Source organism: Lactuca serriola, chromosome 9 (genome assembly GCF_051521515.1).
Source record: "Lactuca serriola cultivar US96UC23 chromosome 9, Lser_US96UC23_V15, whole genome shotgun sequence".
Taxonomy (NCBI): Eukaryota; Viridiplantae; Streptophyta; class Magnoliopsida; order Asterales; family Asteraceae; genus Lactuca; species Lactuca serriola.
The window spans coordinates 13,342,092-13,357,743 of NC_136416.1; the positions used below are offsets into that span (position 1 = coordinate 13,342,092).

A 15,652-nucleotide genomic window follows, 5' to 3' on the forward strand; every position below is an offset into this window, starting at 1 on the left:
AATTTGGTGTGCTCCATTTGGAAGAGATTCATAATTCAAATTATGATGAGCCTCCTTGCCAATTATAGGCCCAATGCTAATTTCTTATTGTCATCTTGCGTATGGGCCATTATATGCCTCTTATCAGTTTTGGGCCATGGGGTTTGCATCAGTTCTAGTTTACGAGCAACTTCAAAGACGCCAATGGAAGGGTAAACGTCAACTAGAGATACTGGAGATATTCTTCTTCTTCACTTTCGTTCATTTTTTTTGTTCCTCGCCTGGGATCATCGATAGTTGTTGTCGGAGGCTTCTTAGCTGGGTCATAAGCAATTGGCGGTACTCGGGGTTGATTGCTCCGATGGGGGAATTGTTCCGATTCGTCGAGTGATGGTAATGGTCGACAACGGTGGCTATCAATCGGAGGTTCGCAAGAGCGTCGTAGAAGAGATCTACAAGTGGTGACCGGCGATGATGATTCAGGAGAGCAGGGGTCGTAATTACTGTTGGTGCTGTTAAGGCTAACCATAAATTGCAGGCGATGCGGACCAGGTTCTCATCGTCGGAGGGTGCGGTGGTTAATTGGGCACAAGGGTCGTTGATCGATTGTCCTTGGATTCCGGATGTTGGGCAGCGACCACGGCTTGTTGGGTCGTCGGGATGGACCGATCATGGTTTGATTTCTATTGCTCGCTGCTGGCTGGTGGCGCTTTGGGTCCGGTTTCTGTTGGTTATAGCTGGAGTCGGAGGTCACTGTAGTTGTAGGGTCTTTGAACCGGAATAGACTAAGCGGTTCTCAAGCGGCTTGGAGCTGTTTAGCGGCGAGAATGACGATGCTTTAGTTGTTGTCACGGGGGGTTACGAGTTGTGTTGCAGTTCGAATCGGAGATGACCGGAGATTACGACTGGGCTTTATTCGCTGGTGATGTAGTCGTGACGGACATCTGACGGTGTCGCGACTATGGTGGAGCGATTAGCAGCGACTAGTGGTGTTCAGTGGTGGCGATGTTGTTGTTGCCCTGAAGATGTTGTTGTTGTTCTGAGAGTAACCAGGTCAAAAGGAATGTCCGGTTGGGGGTCTAACGGTCCCATTAGGGATGATTTGGTGGTTACTTTCCAGAAATCCCCGGCTGTGCAAGGAGGTCGATACTTCACTTTGTCGGCCTCGTTGCTTTGCTAGGTCACATGTGTTGCAGGTTGGTGGCACTTTGGCTTCATGTACCGGTGACGATAGTAGGGAACGAGGAAGCTGGAGGCGGCGATGAAGACCATTGATGGAGCTATCGCGTTGCTGTTGGAATGCTCAGTGGCCGGAGGTTGCTGACCGGTGAAGTTGAGTCGGGGTTTGGGGAAGTCTTTGACTGCCCGAGAAATTACGTTGACCGGGTGGGGCCCGTTACTTTTGTTTTTCTGCTCATTGAGGATTGGACCAAGTAGGCCCCACACGGTTTTGATTTTTGTTGACAACATTGTTTGTGCGTTGTGCACCCTCACCCACTTCCTTTTTTTTCAAATTTTATTGTTCACACTAGACAGACAAAGTATGAGTTGTAAAGGTTTTTCTCCTTGTCTACACACTAGCTTTTGTCTGCATCTTTTTTTTTTCTTAAAACGTACCATCACGGTAATTCTCACTCTAAATGGGTTTAGGGTATATGTATTTTTAAGGATAGATAATTTTGGTGAGAGGAATAAACAGGTTTTGTTGTAGTGAATATGAGTTGTTTGCTTTTGTATCTATCTTTTTTTACAGATCAGTTCTCCTTGTTTCTTGTAGAACTCCTTTCTACTCCTTTTTTTAAACCATTAACTAAAATGGTAAAACCATAGGGTAAAAGTAACTTTATCAACTTTTGAAAATATCCAGGGATTACAGCACAATGAAAAATGAGTCTTCTGGAATTAAGAAGATAAAAAATTAATAGAAACTTATTTCTTCTTTCAAATTTGCAAACAACTTGAATAACACTTGAGAATCCTAAACCAAATAGGATTTTTTGAAAAATATATGAACTGAAAGTTGGTTAAGACCCATCAGAGCTTCTCATCCCTTCTCTTTTTCTTTATGAGGGTTTTGTAAAATGTACAAGCCATATGGCTGAATGTACAAATAAATGTTTCAAAAATTGAAGTTCTATACATAAATAAAAGATCGTTCTTCTCTTTTTTTTTTTAAAAAAAACATATACACTAAAAATGAAGTAGAAACTTCTCTTCTTTTCAGATTTCTTAGAAAAAACACCAAAATAAAAACGAAAATGGGTTAAGAACTCATGAGAAATTCCTTCTTCACTACTTGCTGAAGAACCCATCAAAATATAGATGAAAATTAGATCTTATGAAGTCTTTTAAAACATGAGTGTTGCTCAAATGATCTAAAACGAAACATATCTAGATATCTGAGCAAGAAATTCAACAAATCAAGAGATCTAAATAAAAATCTCATAAAAATATATTTTCTCTTCATCCTACTCAACAAAACCCTGAAATATGAACCAAAAACAAATCCAAGAAGATTTGCGCACACTTGCGGAGTGTTTGATTGAAGGAAATCATATAGATCCATAGATGTGAACTAAAAAACATGATAGATATACAGATCTAAGAGATTGTGAAGCAAATTTGATCCGATCTTGTCAAGAAACACACAGATCTGAACAAATGATACTAGAAATTAACAGATCTGAGGAAGCCTGAGATGAAAACACATCAGATCTGAGGAAGAACGAGCTTGAAACTGACCGAGGCTTTTGCTACTTGCTCGAATCCGAGATGGCGCCAAATGATGCGACATGGACCTCCGGCGAGTCTTCGGGTCTTCTGCTACTGCGGAGATCTGCTAGTCACAATTAGAGAGATGCGTTAGAGTCATCCTAGGGACTGTGCCCTGGGAGCGGACTTCGACGATCAAGTTAGATCAAGTGGTAGATCTGAGATAGTCCTCCATAGCTGGAGAGAACCATCTTGGTGCTGGTGGTGGTGTATGGTGGCTGACGGCGGCGGGTTGCGGTTGAGCCACCCGGCCGGAGTATAGTGGCGGCTGAGCCATGGGGGAAAATCCCTCTCTATGGAGGAGGTACTGTTCATTATATAGGGGACAATTAGGTTAAGGGGAATTAGGTCGGGCCTTGGGCCAGCCCAATTCAGGCCCAGCTAGCAAGGAGTTGGGTGAGGCCGCCTGGAGGCGTCGAGCGGGACTGGCGGGCGCACACCAGGAAAGACTGGCAAGGAGCGCTAGGCAAGGGAGCGCCAGGCCGGGTCGGCAGGAGAGTCCCTAGCATGGCTGGCAAAAGAGCACCAGGCAAGGCTGGCAGGAGGGCGCCAGGCCAGGCTGGTGCTCTAGAGTGGTCTAGGCCATGCTAATGAACCATATATCATCAATATGAGATTTTGAGATACATGACACTTGGTTTTCTTATTGATCATGGATGATTATAGTTTTTGATAATGTTTTTCAAACGAAATTTTTGGCTTGTATTTTTGGGATGTTTCAGGGATTGAACCAGAATAATCGAGTTTTAGAGGAAAATTTACCAAGAGTTGTGTTGTCGATGAGGCTTCCGATGGCGACAACGGTGCTTGTGAAAGAGTCGGCCGGCTGATTCTAGAGCAAAGATGGAGTGGGTGAGGGAACGATGTGTGTATTGAAAGAGAAAAGGGAAAGTGGGGCTTAAATATCAAGGGAAACATGCAGAAGATGTCGGAGGCGATGCAGCTGGATCCGGAGACGAAGGCGCCACAGGCGAAGCCGATGGCGGCGGCAACAGAGGGGATCAAAGTTGCAACAGATTGGAGTGGAGGAGAGGCGTCGCTGATGGTTGGGTGGGAAAATGAGGTTGTGTCGTGAAATAGAAGAGAATACGTCGTGTGCAAAACAGGAAACACGTGTGTCCTTATTTTTTCAGATACAATCACATGTCTAAGAAATTAAGAGGTTTTTTTTTTTGTAATTTAAGAGGCAAAAAATAAGATGCTATCAAACACCATACATCTGAACTTTTAAGAGATTGCCTCTTAATTTTTCAATTAAGGTCATCTTCAATGCATTGAACACTTCAGAGTTCAATGGATTGTCACATCAACATTCTACTAACTATACCACTTAACATATTAAGCTCTATACTCCATTAAACTCTTAAGAATTTAATGAATTGCCACATCATCATTTCAATTTTTTTATATAAACAATATTAATAAATAAAACTAAAATATTACATTAATTAGAAATTTAAAGTTACAATTATTAAATATTAATTAAAGATTACAATTTAGAATTTAAAAGTTACAAATAAGATGTTATTTTTTTAAAATATTTTTAGGATTTATATATTTTTTATTGTTTAGAATAAAAAAAATTATAAATTAACTTAATAAATTAAATTATTGAATATAAATAAAATCAAGTATAAAACAAAAAATAATAATATATAGTTTGTTTTTTAAAAAAAATTAAGTAAATTAACTTTCAATATAATAATATATAGTTTGTACTAAATTGAGAATGAAAAAAAAATCTCATATCACCCCATTCATTCAACTCCATCCACAATGTTAAATATTATCCATTCAATGCCACCTCATCATTTTTATCCCCTCCATGAAACCCCTACTGGGACGGCCTAAGAGGTAAATAAACAGCCCCTAAATCTAATAGTTTTGTTTGATGGCAATTCAGTGTGTCGTTCTAAGTGTTGTCCAATCTATTCTTCGGTAAATTCAGAAATTAAATTCATGTCTAATTAAGTTATCGGTTGTTGTTTTGATTAGTTTTTATAACAATAATCAACTCATTGTATCAATGAGTATTAATAATTTTATTTATATATAAAATGTTCATATTTAGTGGCTATATGCAACAGTTTGCACATGTACTAGGAAATATGCCGTTGTGCAACTTGTATGCTAAGCGCTAAAAATGTCGTCGTTACATAGTTGAGGGTGAAAATGTGATTGTATGCTAAACTAAAGGACAAGGGCCAAACTTGTCATTGGTGGTATAGTTCAGGACAAAAGGTTATGAATTGAAATAATAAAAACCTAAATTGTCAAGAATGGGATTCGAACCCATGCCCTTTCGGACCAGTACCTGAAACTGGCGCCTTAGACCAACTCGGCCATCTTGACTCGTTGATAATTTTATCAAATAATTAATATAATATAAAAGTAAAAAAAGTAAACAGATTTTTTTTGCTGATAATTGAAAATTTTATATTTAGTTGTTACAGATAGATTTTATTGAAGAAGCTTCGACAGGCCAATAAAGTTTTTTGACTTTTTGCTATATTTTGTGAATTTTATATGGCATCCACTAATGGTGTCGGTTGTTATTATCTAGCACCATAGATATAGCTAGAACAGAATGGTTTATATACACATAAATACATAAATTCTACTGTATTAGACAGGGATGAACATTTGAACAGAATCGATTATAGACTTTGGACCGGACCTGTTGAGGCTTATCAAGTCCAAGTTCAGATCCACATCCGGCTCACAATTTTTGGACATAAAAATGAACATTTGGATCGGATCAAACCGAGTTTTGGACCGAACATATTTTGCAGAAATTTATGGACTTTTAACCGGATATGTTGAGGCTTATCATGTCTGATTTCCGATCCGATCCGAATGTTCAGATGCTCACCTCTAGTATTAGATGAGATAGTGGATACATGACAAGATTAAGATATACACTAACGGTGTAATAAAATATAGAAAAATATATATTAGTCTATTGAATATAATTACCAAAATTAATATTTTAAAGAACTTTTTAGTTACGAGTTGTTTAAGGCATTAAGCACTACAATATTGTTTTTCTTGATAATATTCCAATCAAAATTTATTGTCCTGTCAACATTACAAAATAATTAATTATAGTATTAGTAGCTATTCATATACTTCTTGATAAGAAATACATTATTGTTTTTTTTATAAGATTCTAATCCTAATTTTTTGTTATATCAACATCACAAAATATTTATAGTATTAGTAGCTATTCATATACTTCTTTTATTTCTATAAAAAGACGCATTATATTTAACTAGTTAAAAATCAATTAATTTTATTCAGGGTATTTATATCTACGTTATGAAAGTGATTATATATGGTTACCAAAGCTAAAAGTCATAAAATGAGACTTGAGTATATGATTATGTGGTTATTTATATGATTCTTTATGATGAAAATAATTAGTTTTATAATAGTTACAATAAAATTATCAACAAAAATAAAAATTATTATTTCTTATTTGTCTATTGTTTTACCATAATTTTTTAAAAATTCAGCCGTATTTTTTTTATATATATCATCTTCAAGTTTTTTTTATTTTTTTTTTTTTTTTATTTTTTTATTTATATATCGTCTTAATGTTATTTATTGGAATTATGACTAACAAATCTTAAAAAATATATATATTAAGAAATTACTTATAAAAAATTATTATTGAAATATCTGAGTTTCCACTAAACTTCAAGCACTAAAGCTAATGCATTATGTTTACAAGATGTTAAAACTTTTTACCCTTAACAAACTCCGACTGTTCACGAATAATAATAGGATCGATCGTATTTGTTGTCCGAATCGCTAAAACCTTCTCAACAATAAGACTTATGGGATGATAATCAGAATTTCACTTTCAAAAACACCCCAAAAAACTGATTTATAAACAAAATTTCATTTAAAAAAATGAAAAAATCGAACCAGGCGAAACCGATTTTTATATAACTATAAAAAATAATAATAACAACCGAACCGGTTTAAAACCGGTGTTGGTGCACCACTAAGACCCGGTTGGTGAAAAAGCCCAATAATATGATTTACAATTATACGGCCCGTTAACGAGCGCCATTTTGTTTCCCTTGGCTTCAATTGTTTTGCTGCCGGTCGCCGGTGAGGTGTTGCAACTGCGAGGAAGAAAGCCATGGCGTTATTGATGGAGAAGGGTGCTGAACCTCAAACGGAGAGTGAATTAGCAGACCTTGATGCTATCTCTGCTCTCAAGGAGTCCGCTGCACTTGAACTCAAAGTAATCTCTCTCTACTTACTACTTATATATAATCACAACATGTTTACCTCGATAATTCAGAATCTGGTTTCTTATACCCCTAGTTTATTGACTCGATAAATGAATAGTCTTATGTATTCGTTGATCTTAAAGTTGTATTGCTGTACTGTATTTCTATATGTTAATATAGATATTAGTGTGTCATGCTTAACCACAATAATCTGGAATAAATTAAAAAAATAAAAAAAAGTAGAAATCGGAGGCCGCTACTCTTGAACTCAGTAAATCTCTGTCTCCATTTCTCTGGTTATTTGAATACAACAAGTTTAGCTCCGGCATCTGCTTTCTTATTATCCTGGTTAACGAACTTGATTGTTTGGGTAATTGTATGTTTGGATTGATCTTAAAGCTGTAACGAGAAGAAAATAACCCTCGGTGCTTTATGAGATCAAACAATATTGGTTTAGGTTTTCAGTTTTTCATCCCAGAAGTTTATTCTAGTAAGGTAGTTATAATGTTTTAGATGCTAACTCTAATTACTCTTGATCAAATATGAAGTGAAAACACAGCAACTGATTTGATAACTAAGAGGAAAACAAATTGGTTGTAACTTTTTTGATTGGGAATGCAGGAAGAAGGTAACAAGTATGTGAAGATGGGAAAGAAGCATTATTCAGAGGCTATCAACTGCTATACAAGGGCTATAAATCAGAAAGCTTTAAGTGACATGGAGACCTCAATGATATTTTCTAATAGGGCACATGTAAACTTACAACTTGGAAATTATGGGCGTGCTCTTTCAGATTCAGAGGAAGCCATCAAGCTCTCCCCAACAAATGTCAAGGTCTCCTTCCTCTTTCTACTTGTATTTGTATACAGTTCAATCTGACATTAATAGGATGATGATCTTATTCAAGTGTCTTCTTCTGTATTTGTCGTTAGGCTTTTTACAGAGCAGCAAAAGCATCATTATCTTTGAATAAGTTGGTTGAAGCACGAAGGTTTTGTGTAAAAGGACTGGATGAGAATCCAGATAATGTAGAACTAAAGAAGCTATGTGAGGTGATTGATTCACAAATATCACAACGCCAACAACACGAGGCCCAAGTTTCCAAAGCTTTGACAGCAGCTAAGGTCTTGATTGATGTTTTCATATAATTAAAAAGTACAATCTTGTGAAGGCTCTCTAACATGAGTTTATTATGTATGTGTAGGATCTAGTGTCCGCAATTGAAGAGAGAGGATTGAAGATTGGAAAGGCAATGTTCCAAGAATTAACAGGATTGAAAAAGCCGATATTAGATAAAGATCGTATACTTCACTGGCCTGTTCTTCTTCTTTATGCAGAGGTTATGTCTAGCGACTTCATTGAGGACTTCTGTGAGACTGATATGTTTTCACCTCACCTTGACCTCATATCCTTTTTCTTATAGCTGCTATAACAAAACAAAACAATTTTCACCAAATAATAAATTAAATAATTCTGTTAAGTGGAATCCTTAGCGCTTGAAAACATGTTCTCAGATAGTGGTGCACCATTGCCATGGGATAAAGAGAATGCTTACACTCGTGATGCCATTGAGTTGTACTATGAGGTTAGATCTATTCTTGTATGATTAGGGCATTATGTCTTTATCTTGTCCTGTGTACTATGATTTTGTTGTTTAACATTTTTTTTCAATCTTTTGTTTGGTTTGGTGGGCAGGCGGGATCAGGGGTAGGTCTGTCCAAGAAGGAAATTATTAGCAATTTCTTACAGGGTACAGTTGCTTCCCATCTTGAGACATTTGGTGATGATGATGAAACAGATGCAGTTAAACCTTCACCTTCAGTTGGTATGTTATTTATTTATTTTGACTGAAAAATATAATCACAACTGTTTTGTGTTTGAATGAACTTTTCTTTTGTAATTATTTTTCAACTTTAGGGGGAGAAGGTGGTTCGAAATGGGTGAAAGTGAACGAAAGAAGAACCCTTCATTCGGTTCTCAAAGAAGACAAATTTGTTATCCCTGGGATTCCTGGTTTGTCACCATCAAAAACCCAACTTCTTTTTTTTTGTGTTCTTCCATATTTTATTTTTAATTTTTTTTTTTTTGGTATTGGTGGGTGCAGTGTTTTTTGCTGTTTCAAAAAGATCAAAGAGCTTCTACAAAAAATTCAAATCTGGGAATTGGTCCCTTCCATCCTGAACCAAGTCAAGTCACATTTAATGAAAAAACAAAATCAGACCCCGCCCTCGTTATAAAATATTTTTGTATTCATGTTTAATGCCAATGTTCTAAAAGTTTGGGTGGTTCAACAAGTTTTATTTATTGTTAAATGAGTGATTATCTGGAGTCATAATTAATCTCATATCATTAACAATAAAATTAAATACAGTTGCTAATTTATTATTTCTGTTATACTGATTTGATAAAGTCACAGTTTCTTTTTTTTTTTTTGGAAACGGCAAATAGTATATTAAAACTCCGATGTACTTGCTTGATGAGGGACAGAAACAGTTTCTTCTTTCATATTGTTATAAGTTGAGAATATTATATACTCAAACAACTTATTTGATTTTAGGTGATTGGCTCTATATAAATATTTTGTAGGGGTAGGCTTTTAGGTAGTTGTCACTTATTTTGTACCCTCTCTATCTACAGTAAATGCTTGTGGCAGACAAACTGACAACTACTACTAGGGAGGGAACCAACCAAATGTTGAAATACCTACAATATGTGGGAAAGGGAAACTAACAAATTTACCTTGACAAACAAGGAAAGCATAAAAATCCAGTCAAGTCAGTTGTATAGTATAGTATACAAGTATGAAAGAAAGAAAGAAGAGAAGAAAAGAAACACCATACATACAATAATACAATACATGAGGAAGAAAGAAATCTCTAGGATCAGTACAACTTACTTTACTTAGGGCTACCATAATTTACAACCAAACCAAACCTACCGAGTCAAGCGTGTAGCCACTGCTCAGATCAGATGTCTCTTGTTAACGAACATAATAGACTACATATAGTACACACACATGGTCATGGTCATGGTCATGGTCATGGTCATGGTCAAACATACAACAAAACGGTCAAAAGTAAGTGTGGGAGAGAGAGAGAAAAAAAAAAAAAAAAAAAAAAAAAAAAAGGAGCAGGGGACCACAGGAACTGCTAGCTTCATCTGCATCTTCAACAGTTAGGACTAGGAGAGCTGGTGCAACTAAGTTCCTGTAACATCAACATCGATGTCATTTCCGATAACAATCACCACATTTTTCTCTTTATTTTTTTTAAATGATGATAACATTTCTTTTCTTTGGTACATTTACATACCTTATGTAGGCTAGATGTGACATCAAATACTAAGCATTTAAAGCCTCATCCACCCTGAAACATAAACAAATCTTATCTTGTTCAATAAATGAATATATCCTTTGTATTATTTAAAGTCATCAATACATCTCCCTCCCACAGGTGTACTGTGCTGAAGTAAGTATATAAATATATAAATAATATTAACCCTCGGACCTCAACTCAATAATAATGACAAAATAAGTAAGGTAAGATGGTGGACTTAATATTCAAGTAACAACCTGCATGCATGTAGTGTAGTATTATTGTTGTATGTCAACCATGTGTGCTTCTACCGACTGATCAGGTCTGCTACTAATTTTCATCCCATCACCTCCATTAAATTGAAGGATTCTAAGCTTCCCTTCCTGCCAACACATTACACACACACCCCATTATGCATGTCAACCAAATGTTCAAAGAAAAAAAAATACAGAAAATCACAACCTACTTTCATCATTCTATGCAATGAACTAATAACTTTTTACAATTATTATAACAATAGTTGAGTGGCTAAATCAATAAAATGGTGGGAAAAATGTCTATTTTAAACGCTCAAATAGAATATAATGGTCTAATCACTAGAGAGAGAGAGAGACCTTTGTGCCATAGACAATACCACCCCCAGAGAAAGGGTGAAAGCAAGCCACATTCACCTCGTCTTCTGCACTGGGAAGCACACTCACCACTTCCATATCTGAAACTCTATATACCTACAACATTCAAAACCTCAATCTTTTTTTTTTTTTTTTCAACACAGTTGTCATATACATTTACAAAAATACTGAAACCCTATTATTTACCTCCAAAACTGTGTAAATGGATAAAGATGCATCTCCATTGATATCAATGCTTTTCAGAAGAGAGCTATGACGCCTCCCATAAGCAAGCAAGATGTGCTCAGAAGTTGGTGAAAACTGCACCATCAAATCATCAATCAACATTGTAATTGTAAATACTAAATACTAAATATATATATATATATATATATATATATATATATATATATATATATATATATATATGTTATCTTCGCAAAAACTCACCTGGATTGATGTCAAACAATGGGCAGCTCTGATTGGCCTTGAGATAAGTACCAAACCAAACCTACACAAGTACAATCAATAATTGTGAGTCAGATTACATATATATTTTTTTTAATGATAACAATACAAAAATGGAAATGGAAGGAATTAACATTTAAAGGCATAGTCCTCTCTTACGTTGCCTCCTCAAGTGAATATATTCTGAGTTCATAGATGACTTGGCGTGCAGAGATAGGATGGCGTGTAGGAGATGTTCCGGGCCCCCTACCCTCTTGATGATGAAGTTGTGATTGTACCCCAGAAATTGAATCACCTTCAAACTGAGGAAGCACACATGCAACACAAGCAGCTAGATATCTCCCACATGCTGAAAAATGAGCACCCATTTCACTGCAACAGCATACAATACAAACATCAACTCCCATCAAGCTCCTTATTTTTATTTTTTAAAATGTTACCTGCAAAGAACAGCATGCGGGATTGTTAGGCGACATCGTTCAGGCTTGAGAGAGGCACATGGATTGTTTGAATCATGAGACCAGATTCTTAGCTTTACGGTGCAAGGCAACTCAGCAGCAGCTGTGGCAGTAAGTGATGCAGACAGTTGAGACTGTATTCTACCAATCATAGGGACAGGCTGTCCTACTCCTTCGTTTGTTATCGACTCATTCACTGCCACTGGACCACCATTTTGATTCATGTTGTATAAAGCTTCTGGATTAGGGTTTGCCCCTGATCTCAGAGGGAAACCCGATGACGTGGCAGTTGCAGCTTGGTTATGACCTATCAACCATCCTTGCATGAAGGGTAACTCCCAACGTACACGCTCTCTCAACAGCGGAACACCTTCAACATCAGAAATATCCATGTTTTGGACTTGGTTATTATTTACACTATTATCATTATGGCTGCTGCTGCTGCTGGTGTGTATAAAAGAAGAAGAAGAAGAAGAATCCATCGGTTGTTGCTGTGTTACTGTTGCATTTGCATTTGCATGGAACAGATGTTGATCAGAAAAGGATTGTGGCCTTCTTGAATCGAGTCTTGTGGTTGAAGGAGAGGAGAAGAGAGGCAAGGGCATTAATGGTAATTCTGCTGCTAAACTTAAACGGTCTATGCGATGCATATTGCCCATATATACAGCAGGAGGGGGATAATGCAGATAACCTAGAGATGTTGCTGGTGCCATTGAAGAATCTGAGGAGTCAAGATCGTTCACCTGGAAACCATTTAAAACAAGGGAAAGGCTATAGCAATGTACTTTCATTTTTTTATTATTAGGACATTCTGTCTACTAACTCAATTATAGTAATGATGAAATTGTTATAACTGGGTAGCTTTTTGAAAGCACAACCATAGTTGCTATTAACCCTAATTACAAACCCATGTAAAAAATGTTACCTCAGCAGTTAACAAAAGTTGAGCAGAATGTGGATGGAAATGCACAGCCCGTAGAGAACGCCTTGTCCTTAATACTATAGCAGGCGAGGAGGTCTCTCCTCTGCTGCTGTACTGCCATAAATACAGCTGAAATTGAAAAACTCCCATCAATATTATGCCTCTTAAATTTACAAAACAACAAAATAGTTAAACATCAAAACCTTTGTACAGACACTACCTTATGCCCTGCAGCAACTGCAAGCACTTCTCCTTCTGAATGGAATGCAATGGAAGCAATAGGCCGGTCTGCAATAAACAAAGATACACAGACATAAGATATATATATATATATATATATATATATATATATATATATATATATAACAAGCCTGATTTTGTGTGCTATATTTAATCTTATATGCGACTATGCATCAGTATATCCTAAATGGTAAACCTCTTATATTTTTTATATTTGCTTGATCTATTAGGAGGGAGGTCCATCAATATCTCAAGGGAAACAAAATGTTTAGTAATTACAGAAATCGCGGGATCCTATGCATTCTGATGTGTTTGCATTCCATAAGCGAACTTCATGGTCTAAGCTTCCACTCGCGAGTATCTCTGGACGCAATGGGTGGAATCTAACCTGTAAAAAACAAAAAAGAATTAAATTAATTAGGTCACAATTTCAAAGAACAAGTTAGCAGAAAATGACTGTAAAAACTAAAAAGGAGTTGATTAATTTGTTATCTTACCACCCAAGGTGTTCTTCGATGTCCACTCAAAACTTTTAGACATTTCCCAGTTTGGCAGTCGATTATTTTTACAGTATGATCACCGCTGTCAACCCCAAAATGAACAACTTCAATTAATATAACAAAAAAAAAAGATGCTAGAAACAAATTACAATTACAAAGACAGTTAACAACGTACTGAGTAGATGCAAGAATTTTCCCATCTGAACTAAATGCTGCTGCAATAGTCGACCTTGGTGAAGGCATTAATGAACAATACTTGGCTGATAAACACTGCAAGGACTCAGCCTCCACCCTATAAAAACAGTTGGTTATTAAAAATGATAGATCTGCACTTTGACTTTTTTTAGTTGACATCAAAAAGACATACCATGAATGAAGTTCGCGCCTTGAATCCCTTGCACTTTCACTGTTGGGCTTAACAAATGACTGGTGGTGATGCTCAGAAGTTCCACTCCCCTGCCTTCTTGGCAAATACTTTTTTATTCTTGGAGCTATCTCTCTCTTGGCCAACATTTCGAGCACATTCCTACTACTGAGAACATATACCTGTTAGATGTCTAATATCCAAAAAATTCCACCACTAACAAATCTTGCACAATGCTATCTTTAAACATCAATACACAGTTCATTTGTTTTAAAGTTAGAACACAAGATATGCAAATCTAGAAGAAGTAAGAACATATATAGAAAAACATCATGCAAAAGTTATGAGAAATAAAAGAAGCCTGCAACTGGCTGATTTGACAGAGAAACTAAACAAATTCATCTGAAACTATACCATCAAACAACCCAACCATGGAACAAGGAAAAGATAGCAGGGATCACAGTTTACTTAGATCAAAATAGGAACAACTAAGATAGGATGTAGGTTATACTTTTTCAGATTTCAGAATATGATAGTCTAATCTGTATTATGCATCACTGATGGACATCAATATTCCAAATAATAAAACTACTAATCACATATAACACCAGTGATCCAAGACATGATCATGCGGCTACTTGGAGTTTTGGATGTGAGCTTAAACTGACAGTAAATCTGTAACCAATCTCAAGTGTGCTGATTATTTAGGGAAAAATCAGATTTGAATAATCAGGTGAATTTCTAAAAGTAGCAATATTTACTTTGAAATCGCACATCCAAACATTCCTTGAAAAGATCTAGCTGGATTTCTAAGAATTACATACACCAACTGGCAATAATTCCCTACCTTTCCTAGTTGCAAAAGTTGAAAGCAAACCAGACGACCAGATTACATCAATATATCCTACTGTCAACTATTCCATTAAAATATCAAAATTCAGCATCAATCAATTTAGATTCTTAAAAATTTCACATCAAGAAACGAAAACTGAATTCAATTAATATATAATCACGAGGAGAAATATAATTCGAACTCACTTGTGATGGATTGGTGAAGGTGAGGATGATAGATCATCTAGGTATGAATTTGTCTTCATGATATCCATTCATATAAATCTAACTTGAAGATGTCTTCTTTAAGAAGTAGACACAGGGAGCAGAGAAATCGAATACATAGAAACCCTGGTTTTAACAGTCGATCTCCCTTGGTTACTCTATGATTGGATTTAAGAATCGAAATTTAGATTGAGAAACCCTAGCGAGCGAGCGAGAGAGGTAAATCCGGACGATGTCTGAATGATATGCAACAAACAAACAAAGGGGACAAATCTTTCTTCTCTCTCTCTCTCTCTCTCTCTCTCTCTCTCTCTCTCTCTCTCGCTCACTCTAACATTCAACAAGACTCGACTTATTATTTATATATACACAAACTCGCAAACACACTGTATAAATGGAAACGGGTCGGGTTCGGGCCGGTTTGTGGGATTCCATCCTATAAATCGATCGTCCCTAAAAAGGTAAAAAATAGATAATAAATGTCGCAATATCTTCAAACCAACAAATATACTTACATGATTAAATAAATAATGATGCCTCAACATCATCAAGTATCAACCATCAACCAACTAAAACCACAATAGCAAAGAAGCATGCTATTACAAAAAAGTTAAAGAATATAATCCAAACATCCCAATTAATGTAACTAAGCTTCGACCTATATTTCGTTCAAAAGAATATAGTAGTTACTAAGCTTCAAATACCATTGTAGATGTTCATCTTT

General features: G+C 36.1%; 2 protein-coding genes and 1 non-coding gene across 3 annotated transcripts; 1 reads left to right on the plus strand and 2 right to left on the minus strand.

The window, feature by feature from the left end:
* Window positions 1-5,022: 5,022 nt before the first annotated feature.
* Window positions 5,023-5,103, minus strand: TRNAL-CAG (transfer RNA leucine (anticodon CAG)). Its single transcript has one exon. It is a non-coding gene; the product is annotated as a tRNA-Leu (tRNA).
* A 1,723-nt stretch (window positions 5,104-6,826) lies between these two features.
* Window positions 6,827-9,380, plus strand: TPR2 (Tetratricopeptide repeat (TPR)-like superfamily protein). Its single transcript, XM_079021540.1, has 8 exons — window positions 6,827-7,006; window positions 7,617-7,829; window positions 7,928-8,119; window positions 8,200-8,399; window positions 8,499-8,580; window positions 8,691-8,820; window positions 8,913-9,008; window positions 9,100-9,380. The coding sequence occupies exons 1-8, from the start codon at window positions 6,902-6,904 to the stop codon at window positions 9,174-9,176; spliced, it is 1,095 nt and encodes a 364-aa protein (XP_078877666.1). The 5' UTR covers window positions 6,827-6,901; the 3' UTR covers window positions 9,177-9,380.
* A 435-nt stretch (window positions 9,381-9,815) lies between these two features.
* Window positions 9,816-15,263, minus strand: LOC145075237 (uncharacterized). The gene is made up of 15 exons (XM_079021539.1): window positions 14,911-15,263; window positions 13,876-14,040; window positions 13,684-13,800; window positions 13,506-13,590; window positions 13,288-13,396; window positions 12,989-13,056; window positions 12,772-12,897; window positions 11,829-12,589; window positions 11,548-11,760; window positions 11,371-11,431; window positions 11,128-11,241; window positions 10,924-11,037; window positions 10,567-10,692; window positions 10,307-10,360; window positions 9,816-10,201 (listed from the first exon to the last, which is right to left on the minus strand). The coding sequence occupies exons 1-13, from the start codon at window positions 14,976-14,978 to the stop codon at window positions 10,588-10,590; spliced, it is 2,106 nt and encodes a 701-aa protein (XP_078877665.1). The 5' UTR covers window positions 14,979-15,263; the 3' UTR covers window positions 9,816-10,201; window positions 10,307-10,360; window positions 10,567-10,587.
* Window positions 15,264-15,652: the final 389 nt, after the last annotated feature.